This window comes from Rhinoraja longicauda, chromosome 23, assembly GCF_053455715.1.
Source record: "Rhinoraja longicauda isolate Sanriku21f chromosome 23, sRhiLon1.1, whole genome shotgun sequence".
Classification (NCBI taxonomy): Eukaryota; Metazoa; Chordata; class Chondrichthyes; order Rajiformes; family Arhynchobatidae; genus Rhinoraja; species Rhinoraja longicauda.
The window spans coordinates 11,042,880-11,061,334 of NC_135975.1; the positions used below are offsets into that span (position 1 = coordinate 11,042,880).

An 18,455-nucleotide genomic window follows, 5' to 3' on the forward strand; every position below is an offset into this window, starting at 1 on the left:
TTCAACTAAGTGAAAATTATCTGCATGCAGAAGAGTGTCATAGCATTATAACATTACAGCAACAGCGAAAGTGCAGATTTTAAAAAAGTGCAAGGGCTGTAAAGAGGTAGGTTCAAGGGCATGTTTGCTGATGATTGCAACATTTTTAATTCTACTTCTATCTCCTCAGTAAATGATGCAGAGCAATACCTAGGCAACATTTACCTATGTTTGTTCCATATCCCTCTAAACACTGATCAGAGGATCTTTACTGATTTTTTTTCACAGTTCAGTATGCAACTGTTTAAAAGCTCAAGCAGTCTAGAAACTTCATCACCATCTTATAACTTCTTGGCCATCTGGATGAAAGAACAAGGTCACAGGAACAACATGCAAACTCCACACAGACAGCACCATGAGTCAGGATTGAACCCAGATTGTTGGAGCCATAAGGCAGCATCTCTACTAGCTGCTCCAAGGTGATGCTCTCTTGTTCCACCTTTCAATAAAATCATGGTTGATATGTGACTTGACTTCATTGAGCCAAACCTTTTTGTAAACGCTCGTTATCAAAGACTAATTTCTCAGATACCAGCTTGGCAAATGGCATAACATTTCTTTTTGCAGAACCGTGTTCCAATATTTCAGCACCATCAGCAAGTAGGAAGATTTCCTAACTTCACTTCCTTACAGCCTGGCTCTACTTTCACAGCGTGGATGTTCCTTCCTCTTGAGTTCCCAATCATCAGAAACAATTGCCCTATCATCTGCAAAACCAAGGTCCTCTATTAATCTGTTCCAGCTGCATCACACTGTCCTCTGATAATAAAAGTTTCCAACAAAAGCCTGAGAAACATGGAACACTTCCCATATTTTGGAAGCTACCTCTTGATGAAGCAGATGTCAGTGATGAAAATCAACACTGCTTTCAATGTGTAGGTACAGCGTAGATGCTGGTTTACACCAAAGACAAACACAAAATGCTGCAGCAACTCAGCGGGTCAGGCAGCATCTCTGGAGAAAACAAATAGGTGATGTTTTGGGTCGTGACCCTTTGTCAGATTGAGAGTCTGGGGGAAGGAAACTAGAGGTATGAAAAGGTTCAGAACAAATCAGAGCCGCCACCGATGGTATGAAAACGTTCAGAACCAGAACCTTCAATGTGCCAGCTCAACCTTTGGTCAACTTGGAAAAAGGGTAATTGAAGATTAAGACCTCAGACGTGGCAGAAAATGGCCTGCAATGATCAGCAGTCATCCCTGCCCTTCTAAATAGTTCTAAGATCTGGACTAGGCATGTGGGATGAAATTGAGACCCTTATGGCCATGCACTGGGAGCACACAGATGCTTTGTGTGTGTGGTGGCAGGATTGCACTATTTTACAGACTTCCACACATATTCAATTGGCCCATTCTCTCACATGTGTGCAAGACTCTGTTTTCCCCACGCTGGTTTTGTAAGTCACATCAGAATCCACAAAACTGGAGTGGAAGCCAGGTATTCCTGATCCTAAGGATTGGCTAAAGAGTTTTTTAACATTGGCTTTAGTCTGATTCCTCTCAAATTTGCTCAGAACATTCCACAGCACAGTAAACCTCCTCAGGAAGACAATAGATGCAGGAGGAGGCCATTCGGCCCTTTGAGCCAGCACCGCCATTCAATTTGATCATGGCTGATCATTCTCAATCAGTACCCCGTTTCTGCCTTCTCCCCATACCCCCTGACTCCGCTATCCTTAAGAGCTCTATCTAGCTCTCTCGTGAATGCATTCAGAGAATTGGCCTCCACTGCCTTCTGAGGCAGAGGATTCCACAGATTCACAACTCTCTGACTGAAAAAGTTTTTCCTCATCTCAGTTCTGTGCATTTGTGCCAGTTCTGACATTTGTGCCAACTCTATTGAGATGTAATACATCTGGCCTTTCCAGATTAATCTCGCTCAGCACTGGTGTGGATATCCTAGGAATTGAAAACTCCCCATGCTGCACAAAATCTTCAGGCTTTATATGTGTGATCCTCTTATTGTTACATTCTCTGGAAGGTAGCACAGATTGTAATTTGGAGATTACGACTTTTGAGGCTCTTCTTACCTTTACCCTAACTCCTAAAATTTGCCAGTAGGTCCTCATTTTCTTGCTTGCATCTTTGGTACTGATATGGATCAAGATCCATATGGATTAAGATCCACATGGATCAAGATCCATATGATGTCCATCCTCCTCTTCCAGAATTTTCTGTGGATGTTTAGCGATATCTTAGCTCCTGGCACCAGGGAGGCACAAATCCTGGTACCGGGGAGGCACATACTATTCGAGAATCATGTGTTCAATCACAGAAATCTCCACCCACAGCCCTAATAATAGAATCCCTTGTAACTATTGGTCTCTTGCACTAACCATGGTCTTGACGTTGTCTGTCCCCAACTGGGAAAAGTGCTACCTAATCAATATTCTGAACTGACTATAAGTCAAAGAAGATGGTTGGACACACAAGTCCTCTATATCACCTGCCTGTACTTTTTTCATCTTTCTGGAAGTAATCCATTCATTCTTGCCTTTACTCTCTTTAGTCTCTGTACTGTGATTATCTAGAACAAAGGAACGATCCAGAGGTTCCAAAGTGGTGCAGGATGCACATCTCACACGTCTGGCATGGGTACGATGCCTCAATTTATATTCACTGGAATTTAGAAGGATGAGAGGGCATCTTATAGAAACATATAAAATTCTTAAACAAATGGGCAGACTAGATGCAGGAAAAATGTTCCCAATGTTGCGGGAGTCCAGAACTAGGGGGTCACATTTTAAGAATAAAGGGTACAAGGGTATGTAGGTTAATTGGCTGTACAATTGGCTGTACAAAGACGTACAGGGTATGTAGGTTAATTGGCTGGGTAAATGTAAAAAATTGTCCCTAGTGGGTGTAGGATAGTGTTAATGTACGGGGATCACTGGGCGGCACGGACTTGGAGGGCCGAAAAGGCCTGTTTCCGGCTGTATATATATGATATGATATGATATGATATGATATGGTAAGCCATTTAGGACTGAGATGCAGAAAAACCTTTTCACCCAGAGAGTTGTGAATCTGTGGAATTCTCTGCCACAGAAAGCAGTGGAGGCCAATTCACTGGATGTTTTCAAGAGAGAGTTAGGTTTCGCTCTTCGGGCTAAAAGAATCAAGGGATATGGGGAAAAAGCAGGAACGGGGTACTGATTTTAGATGGTCAGCCATGATCATATTGAGTGGTCTGTTGGCCGGAAGGGCTGAATTGACTACTCCTGCACATATTTTTCTATGTTTCTAGGTTAGTTGTGAGGAACTTACAAGGGAGTCAAGGGAAATGGAAAAGAGAAAAATACCAGTGTTCAAGCCAAGCCCTTATTGAATGATGGAGCAGATTCAAAGAGCTAATTAGCCTACTACTCCAGTTTGTTATCTTGTTACGTTTCTGAAATGTGTTATCCTCCAATCATTCAGTCCCATTAATGGAAGATGGTGAAGTCAGCATTTGCTTAAGTTCCCAAACCTGGAACTTGAGGCTCTCTGGTTGACAACACTTCCTGTACTGTGATTATCTGGAGCAAAGGAATGATCCAGAGGTTCCAAAGTGGTGCAGGACGCACATCTCACACGTCTGACATGCCTTGTTATAAAATGAATTCAATTAATAGGTGAAGAATATATATAAAATGCTCTTCCTATTAATATTAATAGACTAGTAGTAAATCAATCTGAACTAAACAAAATCATTTGAATGAATCTGATTCAGTTTATATGTGATACACTGGAGTCAGCGAAACTCTGAAATCTGACAAAGTCCCAGCTGTGAAGCAGATTGCTTGACCAAAATCTAATCGTGCCTATAATCTTGTTCCAACATTGGTAACATTTCAGGATTTTATCAGTCCATTTCCCAATCGAATGTAGGTGAGAGGAAATGGATGACTGCCAGATAGAAAAGTGCAGGCAGATTGCTCAAGAGGGAATCTTGCTCTCCTACATGTCAGTTCAGAGTTCTAATGCAGGAGATGATTCCTCTGGGTAGTACAGGAACAAAGAACAAGGGTTAAGACCTTCTAGAGAATTATATATTGAAATGTATATCCTGTTTAAAAAGTTGGCAAAATACAGTTTGGACAATTCCTATTCCATACATAAACAACGTGATAGAAAATTATATGAACGATGATGTCAAAAGACACTCATCAATAATCTTTCTAGTCATGTTCAGTCTGAGTTTCATAAGACCTCGTTTGAGTTTTGATCCAAATACAAAGCTGAATTTCAGAGATGAAGCATGAGTACAGTTTGCACCATCTTTTAAATGGGATTATGATGCACCATGGAACTCAACTGGGCTCCTTGACAAATCCTCTCAAACCTATAAATTCTCTTCCCAGGCAGTAAAAGTGCATCAGCACAACTGAACACTATCAATCTCACTCCCCTCCATCTCATTCATCAAATTGACTTGAAAATATATGGCAATTCAAGGAAAGATACAAAGTGCCATTTTTCAGAATGGCAGAGCTAGGCAATAAATTCCATCTTTTTTACAACATCCACATCCCATCTTAAAATACACAAATGTACCCAATACTTAGCTACATGTGACTGTAAAGTACTAAATGGAAACTAATCAAACAATTTTACACTTTGCGTACCATGGATGCAGGAGCTATCACTGCACATATGGACCTTATAATACGAGAAAGGAGCTATTTAATTTCTTAACTCAATGTATACCGCACATATATAGTTTCTGATACTGAGAGGCTCATGGGCTATACAGTACTAGACAGAAGCGAATGATTTACTTTTGTCCTGCATGCATTACACATGTATAGCCATTGAAATAAAGACATACACGTGTTGTACAGTGCCTCATGAAATGATTATGCAGTTGGTTAATTTATCAATTAGAAAATACATTATATTAATAAATAAACAATATCTTACCTAGCTCCTCGAGTTCAGCAGTCATGGATTTGGAGCGGAGTGTCAGTGTAGTACTTGGTGCCCTCTTTGGGGGTGGCGGGGCTGAAATAAAAAGAGATGAGAGATTTGACTTTCTTCCCAGGACCTTTCTAGCACCTCCGATATGCAGATGCCATTTTTTCTCCACTGCCTGAATCTCGTCGTAATCCTGACAGGAGTCATCACATTGCTGAAGGATCTTGTTCAAACTGCGCGTGGAAGCAAACTTCTTCATGCTATCCCTCGTGGAAGAAAGCTTGGGCCTAGTGGGTTTGGAGATGTGAAGTGCACCACATATATCCTTTGCTGAGTGTTGCCTGCATATTTCCTTAAATAGTACTATTCATCCCAGAATGTAGCAGTGTCAGCCTGCAGCAGTACAATCATTTTAAGTTACTTTTCACCACACAAGAACATAGATATTGAGAGGAAAAAAAATATATTTTGATGTTCCTCTCCTTAAAACATCCAACTCAAGAGCGTAAAGGAATTCAGTCTGTTCTCAGCCTCAGGTGTGCCGAGATTTTTCCAGGCTCAGGCTTGCATATGAACAATACGGTATTCAAATGTTCAACAGGGAATACCATGGAAACAAGGCCAGCAGGCAACCCCCTTCCTCCTCTTCCTCCTCCTCCTCCCATCCTCCCTCGCTCTATAGTCGTGCTTCAGAAGCCCTGTGATACGTACGAAGTGTGAATGTAAGTTTTTCGGACGCATCCATTTGTAAATAGCTACTATGTATGGAAAGAAAACAAGCTTTCAATGAGCTAGCAAAGATTTAAAATGCAGGAATAAGAGATTCACATCCGGGCTCGGGTTATTATCGGTGAGAGGGACGCAGAATGTCACTGAGAGCTGGATCGAAGAACAACGGCATCAGCACACATGAAAAAAATATTTCAGATGGTGGGTAAACTGCTTTCTTCTAAACAGATAACAGCCCAGTTTGCCGCTTCATCAGACAGGCTTGTCGATGTTCCTTCTCTGGGGGTGAGTAGAGAGGCTGACAGAGCTCCAGAAGTAACACATATTCGGTTTAATCTCGACAACAATATAGGTTGCACACAGCACCAACTGGCCTCGATGTTCTTCTACTCTCCTTGCTCACTTTCTCTGGCTGTTCTTTCATTCCATCTGCAGTCATGTCTTCTCTCCAAACTATTCTTTCTCTTTTCCTTTACTTCCTCTTCATTATCTAGATCACCTTCATCTACCATTCAATACTGGGGGTGACGTTATTTTTGCTTTTTAAATGAAGCTGCTTCAGTGGGAGGCATAAAGTAGGCACAAAGTTCAACCTTGCTAAAAATTAACTTGACTCTATGAGCGAACATGCTGTCGCCTTGGTGTTGCAGAACTGGGAATTTAGAGTTGGTTGTAAAGATCACAAACCATTGTTAAGCGTATGAATTGTGAAGGAAGGAATTGCAGATGCTGGTTTAAACCGAAGATAGACACAAAAAGCTGGAGTAACCCAGCGGGCCGACATTGAAGCTAGTACAACGACTAGGATGGGGAGGGGGGGAAATGGAGAGAGAGGGATGGCAAGGGTTAGCTTTAAGTTAGAGAAATCAATGTTCATACTGCTGGGTTGTAAACTGGCTGAGCAAAATATGAGGTGCTGTTCATCCATTTGCATTTGGCCTCACTCTGACAACGGAGGAGACCCCGGGCAGAAAGGTCAGTGTGGGAATGGGAAGGGGAATTAAGGGGTATTATTAACCTTTTCAGGTGAGGCAGAGGTTCACCTGCACCTCCTCCAACCTAATCTACTGTATCCGTTGTTCAAGGTGTGGACTCTTTCTCTCAGCGAGACCAAACATAGACTGGGCGATTGTTTCGCTGAACAACTTTGCTCAGTCCACCTGGGCCTACCTGATCTCCCGGTAGCCAAACACTTTAATTGTTTCTATGGCAGCTAAATACTGCATTGTCTCATTCCACACTCCTCTTTCCACTATTTGCTTCATGGCTGCCTCTACTCAGATCAGCTATCAAAGAGATGGAACTGGTGACTGATGTTATCACTACAAGAGCTGTTTATTCAATATTACAGTACTAAAAACGTTAAATGTGCTAAGTATAAATTATGTAGGAGCAGTAGTTGAAATATTGCTAATTTATGCAGTAAAAATCTTGAAATCCTTAAAGGAGTTATATTCTGAAATTTATTATGGAATTCAGCACAATAAACCGAATAAAGTTTAAAATAATGAAGTGTTATAAATATATGAAAAGCCATATGTCTGTGCGTAACACCTATTGGCTGTTTCTGTTGTAGGTTTCTGTCACATTACTTATAGCTGGAACAACATATATATATATACAACATATATATATTTCCATCACATATATAACACATCATACATATATATATATACACATCGTATACATACACACACACACACACATACACACACACACATATATATATATATATATATATATATATATAATGTATAAATATCATATCATATCATATCATATCATATCCATGGCATATAGATTTCATATTGTGATTTCATACTACCTCAATGGAGGTGCTGTATTACTATTAAAAGTGACAGGTAGTAATTACAGTAAAACAAGTTTATACAGACAACTTTCATTATATAAATAAAGTAATTATATAATATTGGACAACACAATGGTGTAGCTGGAAGAGCTGCTGCCTCACAGCGCCAGAGACCTGGGTTTGATCCTAACCTCGGCTACTGTCTCTGTGGAGTTTGCATGTTCTCACTGGGACTACACGTTTCCTCCGGGTGCTCTAGTTTCCTTCCACATCCCAAAGATGTGCATGTTGTAGGTGAATTAGCCCCTGTAAATTGTCCCTAGTATGCAGGGAATGGTTGCGAAAGTGGGATAACATAAAACTACTGTGAGTGGATGATCGATGGTCGGTTTGGACTCAGTGGTCTGAAAAGCCTCTTTCTATACTGCAATCTTTCAAACAATCGTGAATTGATCTTTCAATATGAAGAGATTTGATGTCTTTAAATCAGGAAACATATTGCTTCCGTAAACGTACATCCATATTCCCATGTCTGACTATTTTTGAAGCCGAGCTGCATATGTAGAATAACACAGGTGAGTCATAAGCACAAGGCACATTGCTTTGCCCCATTTGGCAATTAGAGGACTTTGGAATGAAGGTCTGTAATGAAAGGAATTATGCTGTCAGCATGAGACCATTAAACCAGTGAAACATCTGTTTGTTCAGGTGAATGATAGTGATCTAACACTACATGGTTCACTAAAATTGGTTGCAGAATGATCAGGTTGTTAAATTGACAGTTTGAATATTCCATGGTCCCTTCCAACTGATGGAGTCAAAGGAATTGGTGAGGTTGAAAAAGGCAAGTATATTGACTAGCGGTGTTCCCTTACCTTTGTTTGGAGCTGCGGCTTGGTAAAGATCAAGTTCACTGTGCCTCAATTACTAATCTTCTGGAAATTAAGCCAGTCATCAGAACTAATGAAAAGCCGTTCAACAAACGGTAACTAAATTCCAGAATCAAGTTTACCCAAAGCTCAGTATGCAACCGACAGTATGCAATTGATGTTTCTGTTTGTACACGCTCAGAGCTGAGCTCCAAGCCATGGTGGGGACTTGCACGGCAATATACAAGAACGGGCATGACATACATTATCTACACGATAACTCAAAATGATACAGATGCTGGAAATTTGGAATAAACAAAAATGTTGTAAACATCTAGCATTTGTAAATTTGAGGAACACCAGCTCAACTTTCTTCTAGTCATGTTTGCAGTCCGTCAGACTCAACATTGAATTCTAACAATGTCATATAATTCGCTCTGTCATTTATCTGCAATATTGGCTCAGGTTTTCTCTCTCCAGGAGCACAGTGGGCATTTCCTTCAACTCACTCTGCATTTTGAAGCTTTTACTTCACTTTGTGCATGATCTCTCACTCTAAATTTGCCCATTTAATAGTTTCTATGTTTTTGTTCATGCTCTTTCTCCCCCTCCCTAACTGTCCTCATCAACCTATCAACTAGATGACTCAATGTAGAGTTTATTACCAAGGAAAAAGTTGCCCCATTCCACTCCCTTTGTCCTAGTCCTCTCCCCTACCCATTAGCACTACTTTTCATAGATGCTGCCTGACGAGTTGAGTGTTTCCAACATTTATCTTCTTTTAATCTGCAAGGCAAAAAGTCACTACCAACCTACCCCACAGAAACACAATGTCCCCTGAAAAGAGCAAAGCAATGGAAAGCATGGATTGCTACCCATCTCTCAGGTGCTATCTCCTGGCAAAGGGAGTGTGGCTATCGGGGACGGATGCCGCAGTTTGACAGTGACTACACCGACACTCTCAATCAGGTGAACTCATGGTTTATGCTATTTATAGCGGTAAGAAAGTTCAGGTCCACATGAGCGCACTGTCCCTCGTCGTCACAGCATATGTGGATAATGTTGGGGATATTGGGCTTGTCCCAGCAGCTTAGTCTTCGAATGAGGTCTGGTGATCTTTGGCTTCTTCCTGCAGTTCGCCCTTGCCTCAAAAGGAGCGGCTGATGGTACAGTTTTCTTCCTGGCAGCTCAGCTTTGGGTTGGAGAAGCGACGCAGGCGATCTCTTGTTATCCTTGCGGCTAGTATTTGCCTTTGTGTGTGTGGGAGCAGTCCCTCATTGTCTGGGGTGGAAGAGGTTCTGGCATCTCAGGCTTGCCCCGGCCACAGTCTTAAGGGCCTGTCCCACTTAGGCGAATTTTTAGGCAACAGTCAAAGTCGTAGCAGATCGCCGAAATTTTCTTTTACCCGACGACAATGACCATGACAATGCCGAGTCAGGTCGAGATTACAGCGTCTTCGGAAACATCGCGAAATTCCCACGCTGTCAATGCTTCTCCGGCGTCCTAATTTTCGCTGAAATCACTGACAAGTCGGTAAGTACTTGAGAGTTTTGAACTATAACATCTTGTATGGGTTACTTAAAAACCAAGCATCACCGTACCAAGGCATAAACTTGATTTACTTCCAGTTAAAAAAATAATTGTAAAAGTGGTTAAGTGGATTTTTGTGAAAAGTGTGTGGGCATTCTTTGAAAATGTACGGGAGATGCATATCTGGTTTCTGGGTTGCCTATCTGGGTTGGGAGCCCACTTTAAATGTAATGGCTGATGGCCATAAACATCGCAAAATTCCCATGCTTACCTGACCGTCAAACACTTCGCCTCCAATCTACCTGTCAAATGCCCCGACGGTAAATAAATTGGTTAAACACGCTTTTTGTGGTATTTTGAAATGACTTTACTTATTTTAATATTATGTGCTTCTAAATACATCTAAGAGAACCTATCAAACTTGGGGACAGCCGGCGACAGCGCCCGCAATAAGCTACGATACCTGGCGACAAGCCAGCTGTCGCCGAGAAATTTCACTCCGGATTATTTCTCAGCGACGCGCTGAGATCCACTACGATTCTTGGAAGACTCCTCACGGTCGTGCCCGCGACACCTGGCGAACTGTTGGCGACAGCCTAGTCGCCGGCAGTCGCCTTAAAATCGCCTAAAGTGGGACAGCCTCAGGTTTAGTCACTGGCTTTCTTGGGTTTCTTTTCCCAACAGTCCAGTCTTGACCACTTGGTGGCACTGATGGTCTCGGGGTTGTCCCAGTGGCTCATTTTTCCTCATACCAGCAACAGGGGAACACAACTAGGAGGGAGGCAGCTCACTTTGTCTCCCTTCCTCGCTCACTTCTTTCTTCCACTTCTTCTCTTGTTGTCTCCCTTTTCCCAGCCTCCATCTATGGCTTGGATGCCTGGGTTTTATAGAGAGTTGGCTGACAAAGTTCAAGTGGCCAACCAATAGGCACTCCCATCATGCGATTAGCCAGCGTGGTCTTGCCCGCATTCTTCATCAGTGTGGTATCAGGGGATGGCGCCAGGTTCGGCAATGATTACACAGACACTCGCAACACGATGAACTCACATAGTTTATTCTAATTACAGTGGTGAAAAAGTCCAGGACCACATGGGGGCTCTGACCCTCATTGTCGGAGTGCATGTGCAATAACGTTGCTTATCTTGGGCTTATCCCAGCATCTTAGTCCTAGTCTTCAAAGGAGGAGGTGTGGCAATCTCAGGCTTCTTCCTACAGTTTGCCCTTGCCAAGAGGGGAGTGGCTGATGGTACAGGTTTCTTTCTGAAGTTCTACTTTAGCCACCACAGGAGTCACAAGACCTAAGTACAAGTAAGTTATCCGAGATCCCCAAAAAACTGCCTTGGAAGATGAGAAGCCCAAGAAAAACAAATAATTCTCCTGGAGTATTGAAAAACAATAGAAATGTGGTAACCACTCCAAAGGCAGATGAACCGGTATGTCAATGCATTGCTATTTAGAGGAATGTTTGGGAGCTTGACAGTATAGGTGCTAGGAAGCTGTTTATCCTGGCTGAAGAGTATAGAATAAAGACTCATGTCTTGGAATTAGCGGTCAGCCAATTCAAACAGGAATAAAGAAAATCTTCTTCACTCAAGAAGAAGGAAACTGTGAATCTTTGAATTTTTCTAACTCACCAGGTAGTAGATGCAACATAATTAAATGTTACCAAGATCCTCCATAGATACTTGACAACAATGGAAATAGAGCGATGGAATTTGGTCAGGCAATTGGATATAAAGTAGATTAAATAGGGGGTATGGGGAGAAGGCAGGAACGGGGTACTGATTGAGAATGATCAGCCATGATCACATTGAATGGCGGTGCTGGCTCGAAGGGCCGAATGGCCTCCTCCTGCACCTATTGTCTATTGTATAAATATGTATTTAGTATAGAGCTAGTTTCATGTGCTTGTGAGAATCTCCTCCCAATTCTTATATTTTTATGGTTGATCTTCAGATTTCTTGCCTTCATCTTTCATTAGTTCAAATCTCTAAAATTAATAATCTAACAAATCATTCATTTTGCCCCAATTATCCACGGCCTTTTGTGGGGAGAGTTTGAGATTTATGCAATCCTTTTTGTTAAAAGGTCCTCATTGATATCAACCTTGAAAGGCCCAGCTGCAAGTCGATGCACCATATTAGAGATGTTACTGGCAATATTCTGATGGCCTTCTCCTTTGTGTCCATTGTACAATTCAATAAAATCCATCTGATATGTTACCTCAGTGCTAATTTCCCTTGAGTCACTCCCTCACTCCCTTCTATGTGAAGAAATATCTACCTATTTCAATTTGGGGGTGGCAAAACTAGATCGACTCCTTATTTTGAGACAGTGACCCTGGTTCTGCACTATGACAATGAAGCCCAACACAATGCTTCACCTTATATCTGGGCATGTTCCATCCTTCTGGATTCCAGCCTTTCCAATCCCTTCGCCTAAATAAATTTCTTCAGCTCTGGTAGTTGTTTTGCAAACCTCCTCTACTTCCCTCGACTGCACATCATCACTGTAATGTGGTGAGCAAAATTGCACACTGTACTCTACCTGTGGTCTCATTGAAATTTTGCCCATTCACACAACATTCCCTACACACAAGGAGCAATTTGCAAAGGCCAATTAGCCTACAAACCTGCATGGCTTTGGGATGTGAGTGGAAGCCAGAGGAAAACCACGTGGTCCCAGAAAAAATGCCCAAACTCCACACACACAGCACCCAAGGTCAGGATTGAACCCAGGTCTCTGGGACTGTGAGGCACCAGCTCTACAATTGTGGACCATTGTGCCACCAAAAACATTGCCAAACACCAGTCGGTTTTAGGAACGCGGACAGATATACCATCCAAGCCAAAGGCTTTTCGAGGTTTTTTCTTCATGAAGGATCTTCAGATGCCAACCTGAGAGACTGAGTTCACAGTGTCACTGGGGGCCATGGGGGCTCATGAAGGTACATCAATGTTCTTCCTTTTGAAGTGAGCATTGAAAGAATTGACACATACCAAAATGTACAAAGGCCCTAACTTTGAGACCTCACTGCATTTTATCATCTAGTTTCTAAAGCTCCTATTGGCCATTAAACTTGCTTTCTGTCACTGAGATAATTTTGAGTATTATGTGTGCCGTGGAAGTCAAGGAAGATTGCCAATGAAGACTGTGTGCTGACAAAGTCAATCCGCTTGTTCCCCAAGCGGAAACCATGGATTAACCACAAGGTATATTCACAGGTTATGGCCAGGTATGCTGCATACGTCAAACAACCCCAAGCGGTTCAAAAGGCCTGCTATGATCTCTGCAAAGCCATCAAGGATGCCGAGAGCCAATACCGGTACAAACTTGAGTCTCAGTACAATCACTCGGACACACGGAGATTGTGGCAAGATCTGAATAAGATAACTGGCTGTAAAGCAAGGTCAGGCGACATCATTGGTGATAGTGTGACACTACCTGAGAACTGAATGCTTTCTATGCTCACTTCAGGCAGAAGGTCAACAGGGCAGTGACACCTGGCCCTTCAGACTCCAGTGTGCCTCTCCCCAGGGTGACTGTAGCAGAGGTTAGATCTGTCTTCCTGAGGGTAAACCCAGATGGATTTCCTGGCACAGACAGATATCCTGCCCAGATGGAGTTTCTGGCCGTGTCCTTAGTCGCTGCCCAGACCAGCTATCGGGAGTATTCGTGGACATCATTAATCTCTCCCTACTCCGTTCTGAGGTACCCACCTGCTTCAAGAAGATCACCATCACCCAGTGTCAAAGAAAAGCAAGGCCTCATGCAGGGCTTTCTCCATCGCTGCTCCCACCCTATGGAACTCACTACCCCAAACCGTCAGAGACTCCTCCTCACTCACCACATTCAAAACATCACTGAAGTCTCACCTGTTCAGTACTGCCTTCAACCACTGAAGGTCACCTCACCTTCTGTCTCCTTTCTCTGTTCGTTTACTTATTTATCTATTTATTCACTTCCCTATGTTCTTTAAATCCCTGTAAAGCGTCTTTGAGTGTATGAAAAGCGCTATATAAATGTAATACATTATTATTATTATTATTATAAGCGACTACCGTCCAGTGGCCTTGACATCCACCATCATGAAATGTTTTGAGAGGCTAGTTATGGAATGCATTCAATCCAGTATACCCAGCGGCCTTGACCCACTGCAATTCGCCTACCACCACAACAGGTCCACAGACGATGCCACTGCCCTAGCCCAACACTCATCCCTGGAACACCTGGATAAGAGAGACACCTACGTTAGACTCCTATTCATTGACCACAGCTCTGCCTTTAATACCATTATACCATCCAAGCTTAACACAAAACTAGCGGGACTTGTCAGCACTAATCTCTGCAACTGGATCCTCGACTTCCTGACCAACAGACCCCAAGCAGTAAAGATAGGGGACAAATCATCCTCGACGATAATCCTCAACATGGGGGCTCTGTAAGGATGTGCTCTCAGCCCCCTTCTTTACTCCCTGTATACCCACGACTGTGCAGCCATGTGCAAATCTAATTCAATTTTCAAATTCGCAGGTGACACCACCATTATGGGCCGGATATCAAATAATGATGAGAGTATAGGAAGGAGATCGAGAACCTCATGTCCTGGTGTCGAGACAACAACCTTTCTCTCAATATCTCAAAAGAGATAGTAATTGACTTCAGACAGCGAACACATACCCATACCCATACCCATACCACATACCCCAGTTTGCATTGACGGCGCCAAAGTAGAGATGGTTGAAAACTTTAAATTCATAGGAGTCAATATCACCAACAACTTCTCCTGGACCACCCATATTGAAGCAACAACCAAGAAAGCACAGGAAGTTCGAATGTCCCCCATAACATTATATCAGGATGCAGCTTGGTTTGGGAACAGTTCCATCCAAGGCAGCAAGAAATTGCAGCAAATTGTGGATGCAGACCAGCCCATCACCCAAACCAACACTCCTGCCTCTCCCCTCTTCCATCATGCAAAAGGGATGGAAATGTGCAAATGCACACCTCCAGATCCAGGGACAGTTTCTACCCAGCTGTTATCAGGCAATAGAATCATCCTACCACAATCAGATAGCATTGCTGAACTACTATCTACTTTTACTGTACTCATCTCAGTCCTAAATGGTCTACCCCTTATTCTTAAATTGTGACCACTGGTTCTGGACTCCCCCAATATTGGGAACATTTTTCCTGCATCTAGCCTGTCCAATCCCTTAATAATTTAATATATTTCTATAAAATCCCCTCTCATCCTTCTAAATTCCAATGAATATAAGCCCAGTCGATCCATTCTTTCATCATATGTCAGTCCTGCCATCATGGGAATTAATCTGGTGAACCTACGCTGCAGTCCCTCAATAGCAATAATGTCCTTCCTCAAATTAGGAGACCAAAACTGCACACAATACTATAGGTGCGGTCTTACCGAGGCCCCATACAACTGCAGTAGGACCTCCTTGCTCCTATACCTAAATCCTCTCACTATGAAGACCAACATTCCTTCACTGCCTGCTCTACTGCATGCTTACTTTCAGTGACTGATGTACAAGGACACCCAGGCCTCATTGCACTTCCCCTTTTCCTAATCTGACACCATTCAGATAATAATCTGCCTTCTTGTTCTTGCCACCAAAGTGGATAACCTCATATTTATCCACATTATACTGCATCTGCCAAGCATCTGCCCACTCACCCAACCTAACCAAGTCCATCCTGCAGCCTCATAGCATCCTCCTCGCAGCTCACACTGCCACCCAGCTTTGTGTCATCCGCAAACATGGGGATGTTACATTTAATTCCTTCGTCTAAATCATTAATATATATTGTAAATAACTGGGGTCCCAGCACTGAGCCTTGCAGCACTCCACTAGTCACTGCCTGCCATTCTGAAAAGGACCCGTTAATTCCTACGCGTTGCTTCCTGTCTGCTAACCAGTTCTCTATCCATGTCATTACCCTACCCCCAAATACCATGTGCTCTAATTTTGCACACTAATCTCTTGTGTGGGACTTTGTCAAAGGCTTTTTGAAAGTCCAGATACACCACATCCACTGGCTCTCCCTTATCCATTCTACTTGTTACATCCTCAAAAAATTCCAGAAGATTAGTCGACCATGATTTCCCCTTCATAAATCCATGCTGACTTTGACCGATCCTGTCACCGCCTTTCAAATGCTCGGCTATTACATCTTTAATAATCGACTCAAGCATCTTCCCCACTACCGATGTCAACTTAATGAGTCTATAATTCCCTGTTTTCTCTCTCCCTCCTTTCTTAAAATGTGGGGTTACATTAGTTACCCTCCAGCCCACAGGAACTGATGACAGAGCGCGTGAACACCCAGATTCGCATGGCAACCCACAAACTTAGTTAATAAGGGTCAGCTTGTTTCTTTAAGATTGTGGGGAGAGTGTGTGGGCAGCAAAGACTGGGTGAGAAATCATAGTGTGAGAATAATATATGATAGATGTTATTTCATAGGCAATGTGTACATAGACGTACAGGTTTGTAGGTTAATTGGCTGGGTAAATGTAAAAATTGTCCCTAGTGGGTGTAGGATAGTGTTAATGTACGGGGATCACTGGGCGGCATGGACTTGGAGGGCCGAAAAGGCCTGTTTCCGGCTGTATATATATGATATGATATGATACATGTGTTGGGGGAAGAATACATGAGTTGTGCAAGGAAATTTACATTGAAAGAGTGCAATTGAGACGGTATGTGTGAATGAAGGATATGTGTAATAGTGTAGTCTGTGAGTGTACGTGAGTGTGCTCAAGAATATAAGTATTTGAGATTGTGTAAGTTGAATGCTCGGGAATATGTATTTGGTAATGAGAGAATATGTACAACATATTTGCAAGTTGCAGGAAAGCATATAAAAGAGTATGAGAGTCTGTCAGAGAATGTAAATACACGAAAGTCCCCAAGGAGCGCATTATAGCAAAGGTGACATAGCATGTGTGAGTGTGTGTGAGAACGGATGTACAATAATATTCTGACATTGTCTTGTGAAGAAATGTGATTGAGAATATGGTCGATAGTGGGCACTATACATCAGAATGTATGAATGTGATAATAAAGCATGGATTTTGAATCAGAGCAATCTGTTTGCATAAGTGATGAACTATGCATGTCTTTGATTAATGGGCTTCAAATGTGCATGCATGTGCCAGACAGTGGAGATTTGGATGTATCTGCCAATATACGTATGAGTGGTGAGTGAATTGTGTAGGTGGTTTACATTCGTGTTTTGTTGTTTCCTATGCTATTTCATTGCTGGAGACAGTGACTCATGATACCATAAACATTTTATTCAATCATATAGATTTTATGGTCTTTTGAGTTCAGCTCTGCATGGAATTAAGGGAGTATTGCAACATAGTAGTATAGAGCTATCCAGCAGGGATGAACATTACTGGTTTATTAAAATTAGGTATTTAATTAATAGAGTCACTGAGATTACATTCAAGAGGGAAGACATAACATTTGAAGGAAACTCAATCACAAAAGTGACGATATAAGCTTTGGGCCCGAACACATTTATGCTGAACTATATAATTTCAGTATGTTGCATCAATAGACAATAGACAATAGACAATAGGTGCAGGAGTAGGCCATTCAGCCCTTCGAGCCAGCACCGCCATTCAATGCGATCATGGCTGATCACTCTCAATCAGTACCCCGTTCCTGCCTTCTCCCCATACCCCCTCACTCCGCTATCCTTAAGAGCTCTATCCAGCTCTCTCTTGAAAGCATCCAACGAACTGGCCTCCACTGCCTTCTGAGGCAGAGAATTCCACACCTTCGCCACTCTCTGACTGAAAAAGTTCTTCCTCATCTCCGTTCTAAATGGCCTACCCCTTATTCTTAAACTGTGGCCCCTTGTTCTGGACTCCCCCAACATTGGGAACATGTTTCCTGCCTCTAATGTGTCCAATCCCCTAATTATCTTATATGTTTCAATAAGATCCCCCCTCATCCTTCTAAATTCCAGTGTATACAAGCCTAATTGCTCCAGCCTTTCAACATACGACAGTCCCGCCATTCCGGGAATCAACCTAGTGAACCTACGCTGCACGCCCTCAATAGCAAGAATTCACATGTTTCACTTCATGCCAAGGAAATGGTATAGCAGTGGTAAATTACTGGACTAGAGTAGAAACAAGGAACTGCAGTTGCTGGTTTACAAAAAAGACACAAAGTGCTGGAGTTCCTTGGGGAAACATGGATAGGTGACATTTTGGGTCGACACCCATCTTCAGAAGATGGACACAAAGTGCTGGAATAACTCAGCGGGTCAGGCAGCATCACTGGAGAAAATGGATGGTGACTTTTCTGGTCGGGACTCTTCTTTGGACCCTTCTTACATGTTTCCAAATACACAGGACAAGATGTTAGAAATCCAAAGTGCCAAATGTCAACTTGCTCCCGGTGTAATGGGAGGCTTATGCACTCACCTATGCTCCTCCGATGTTGAGAAAGGCTAGGCAGACACGTCATTGGGGTTATCAAGTGGGCACCTACTTTCATTGACGTTTCGCTGATTGGACCCACGACGTCTCCAGTAGGCTCAGCA

At 42.6% G+C, this 18,455-nt stretch overlaps 1 protein-coding gene across 8 annotated transcripts in view; it reads right to left on the minus strand.

Annotated features, from left to right (window-relative positions):
* Positions 1-18,455, minus strand: part of shank3a (SH3 and multiple ankyrin repeat domains 3a) — a 557,029-nt gene that overhangs the window by 79,487 nt on the left and 459,087 nt on the right. For all 8 annotated transcript variants that reach the window (XM_078419606.1, XM_078419609.1, XM_078419607.1 and 5 more), the window contains exon 18: positions 4,941-5,021. In XM_078419606.1, coding sequence (XP_078275732.1) covers positions 4,941-5,021 — 81 coding nt within the window. The remainder of the gene's footprint in view (positions 1-4,940; positions 5,022-18,455) is intronic.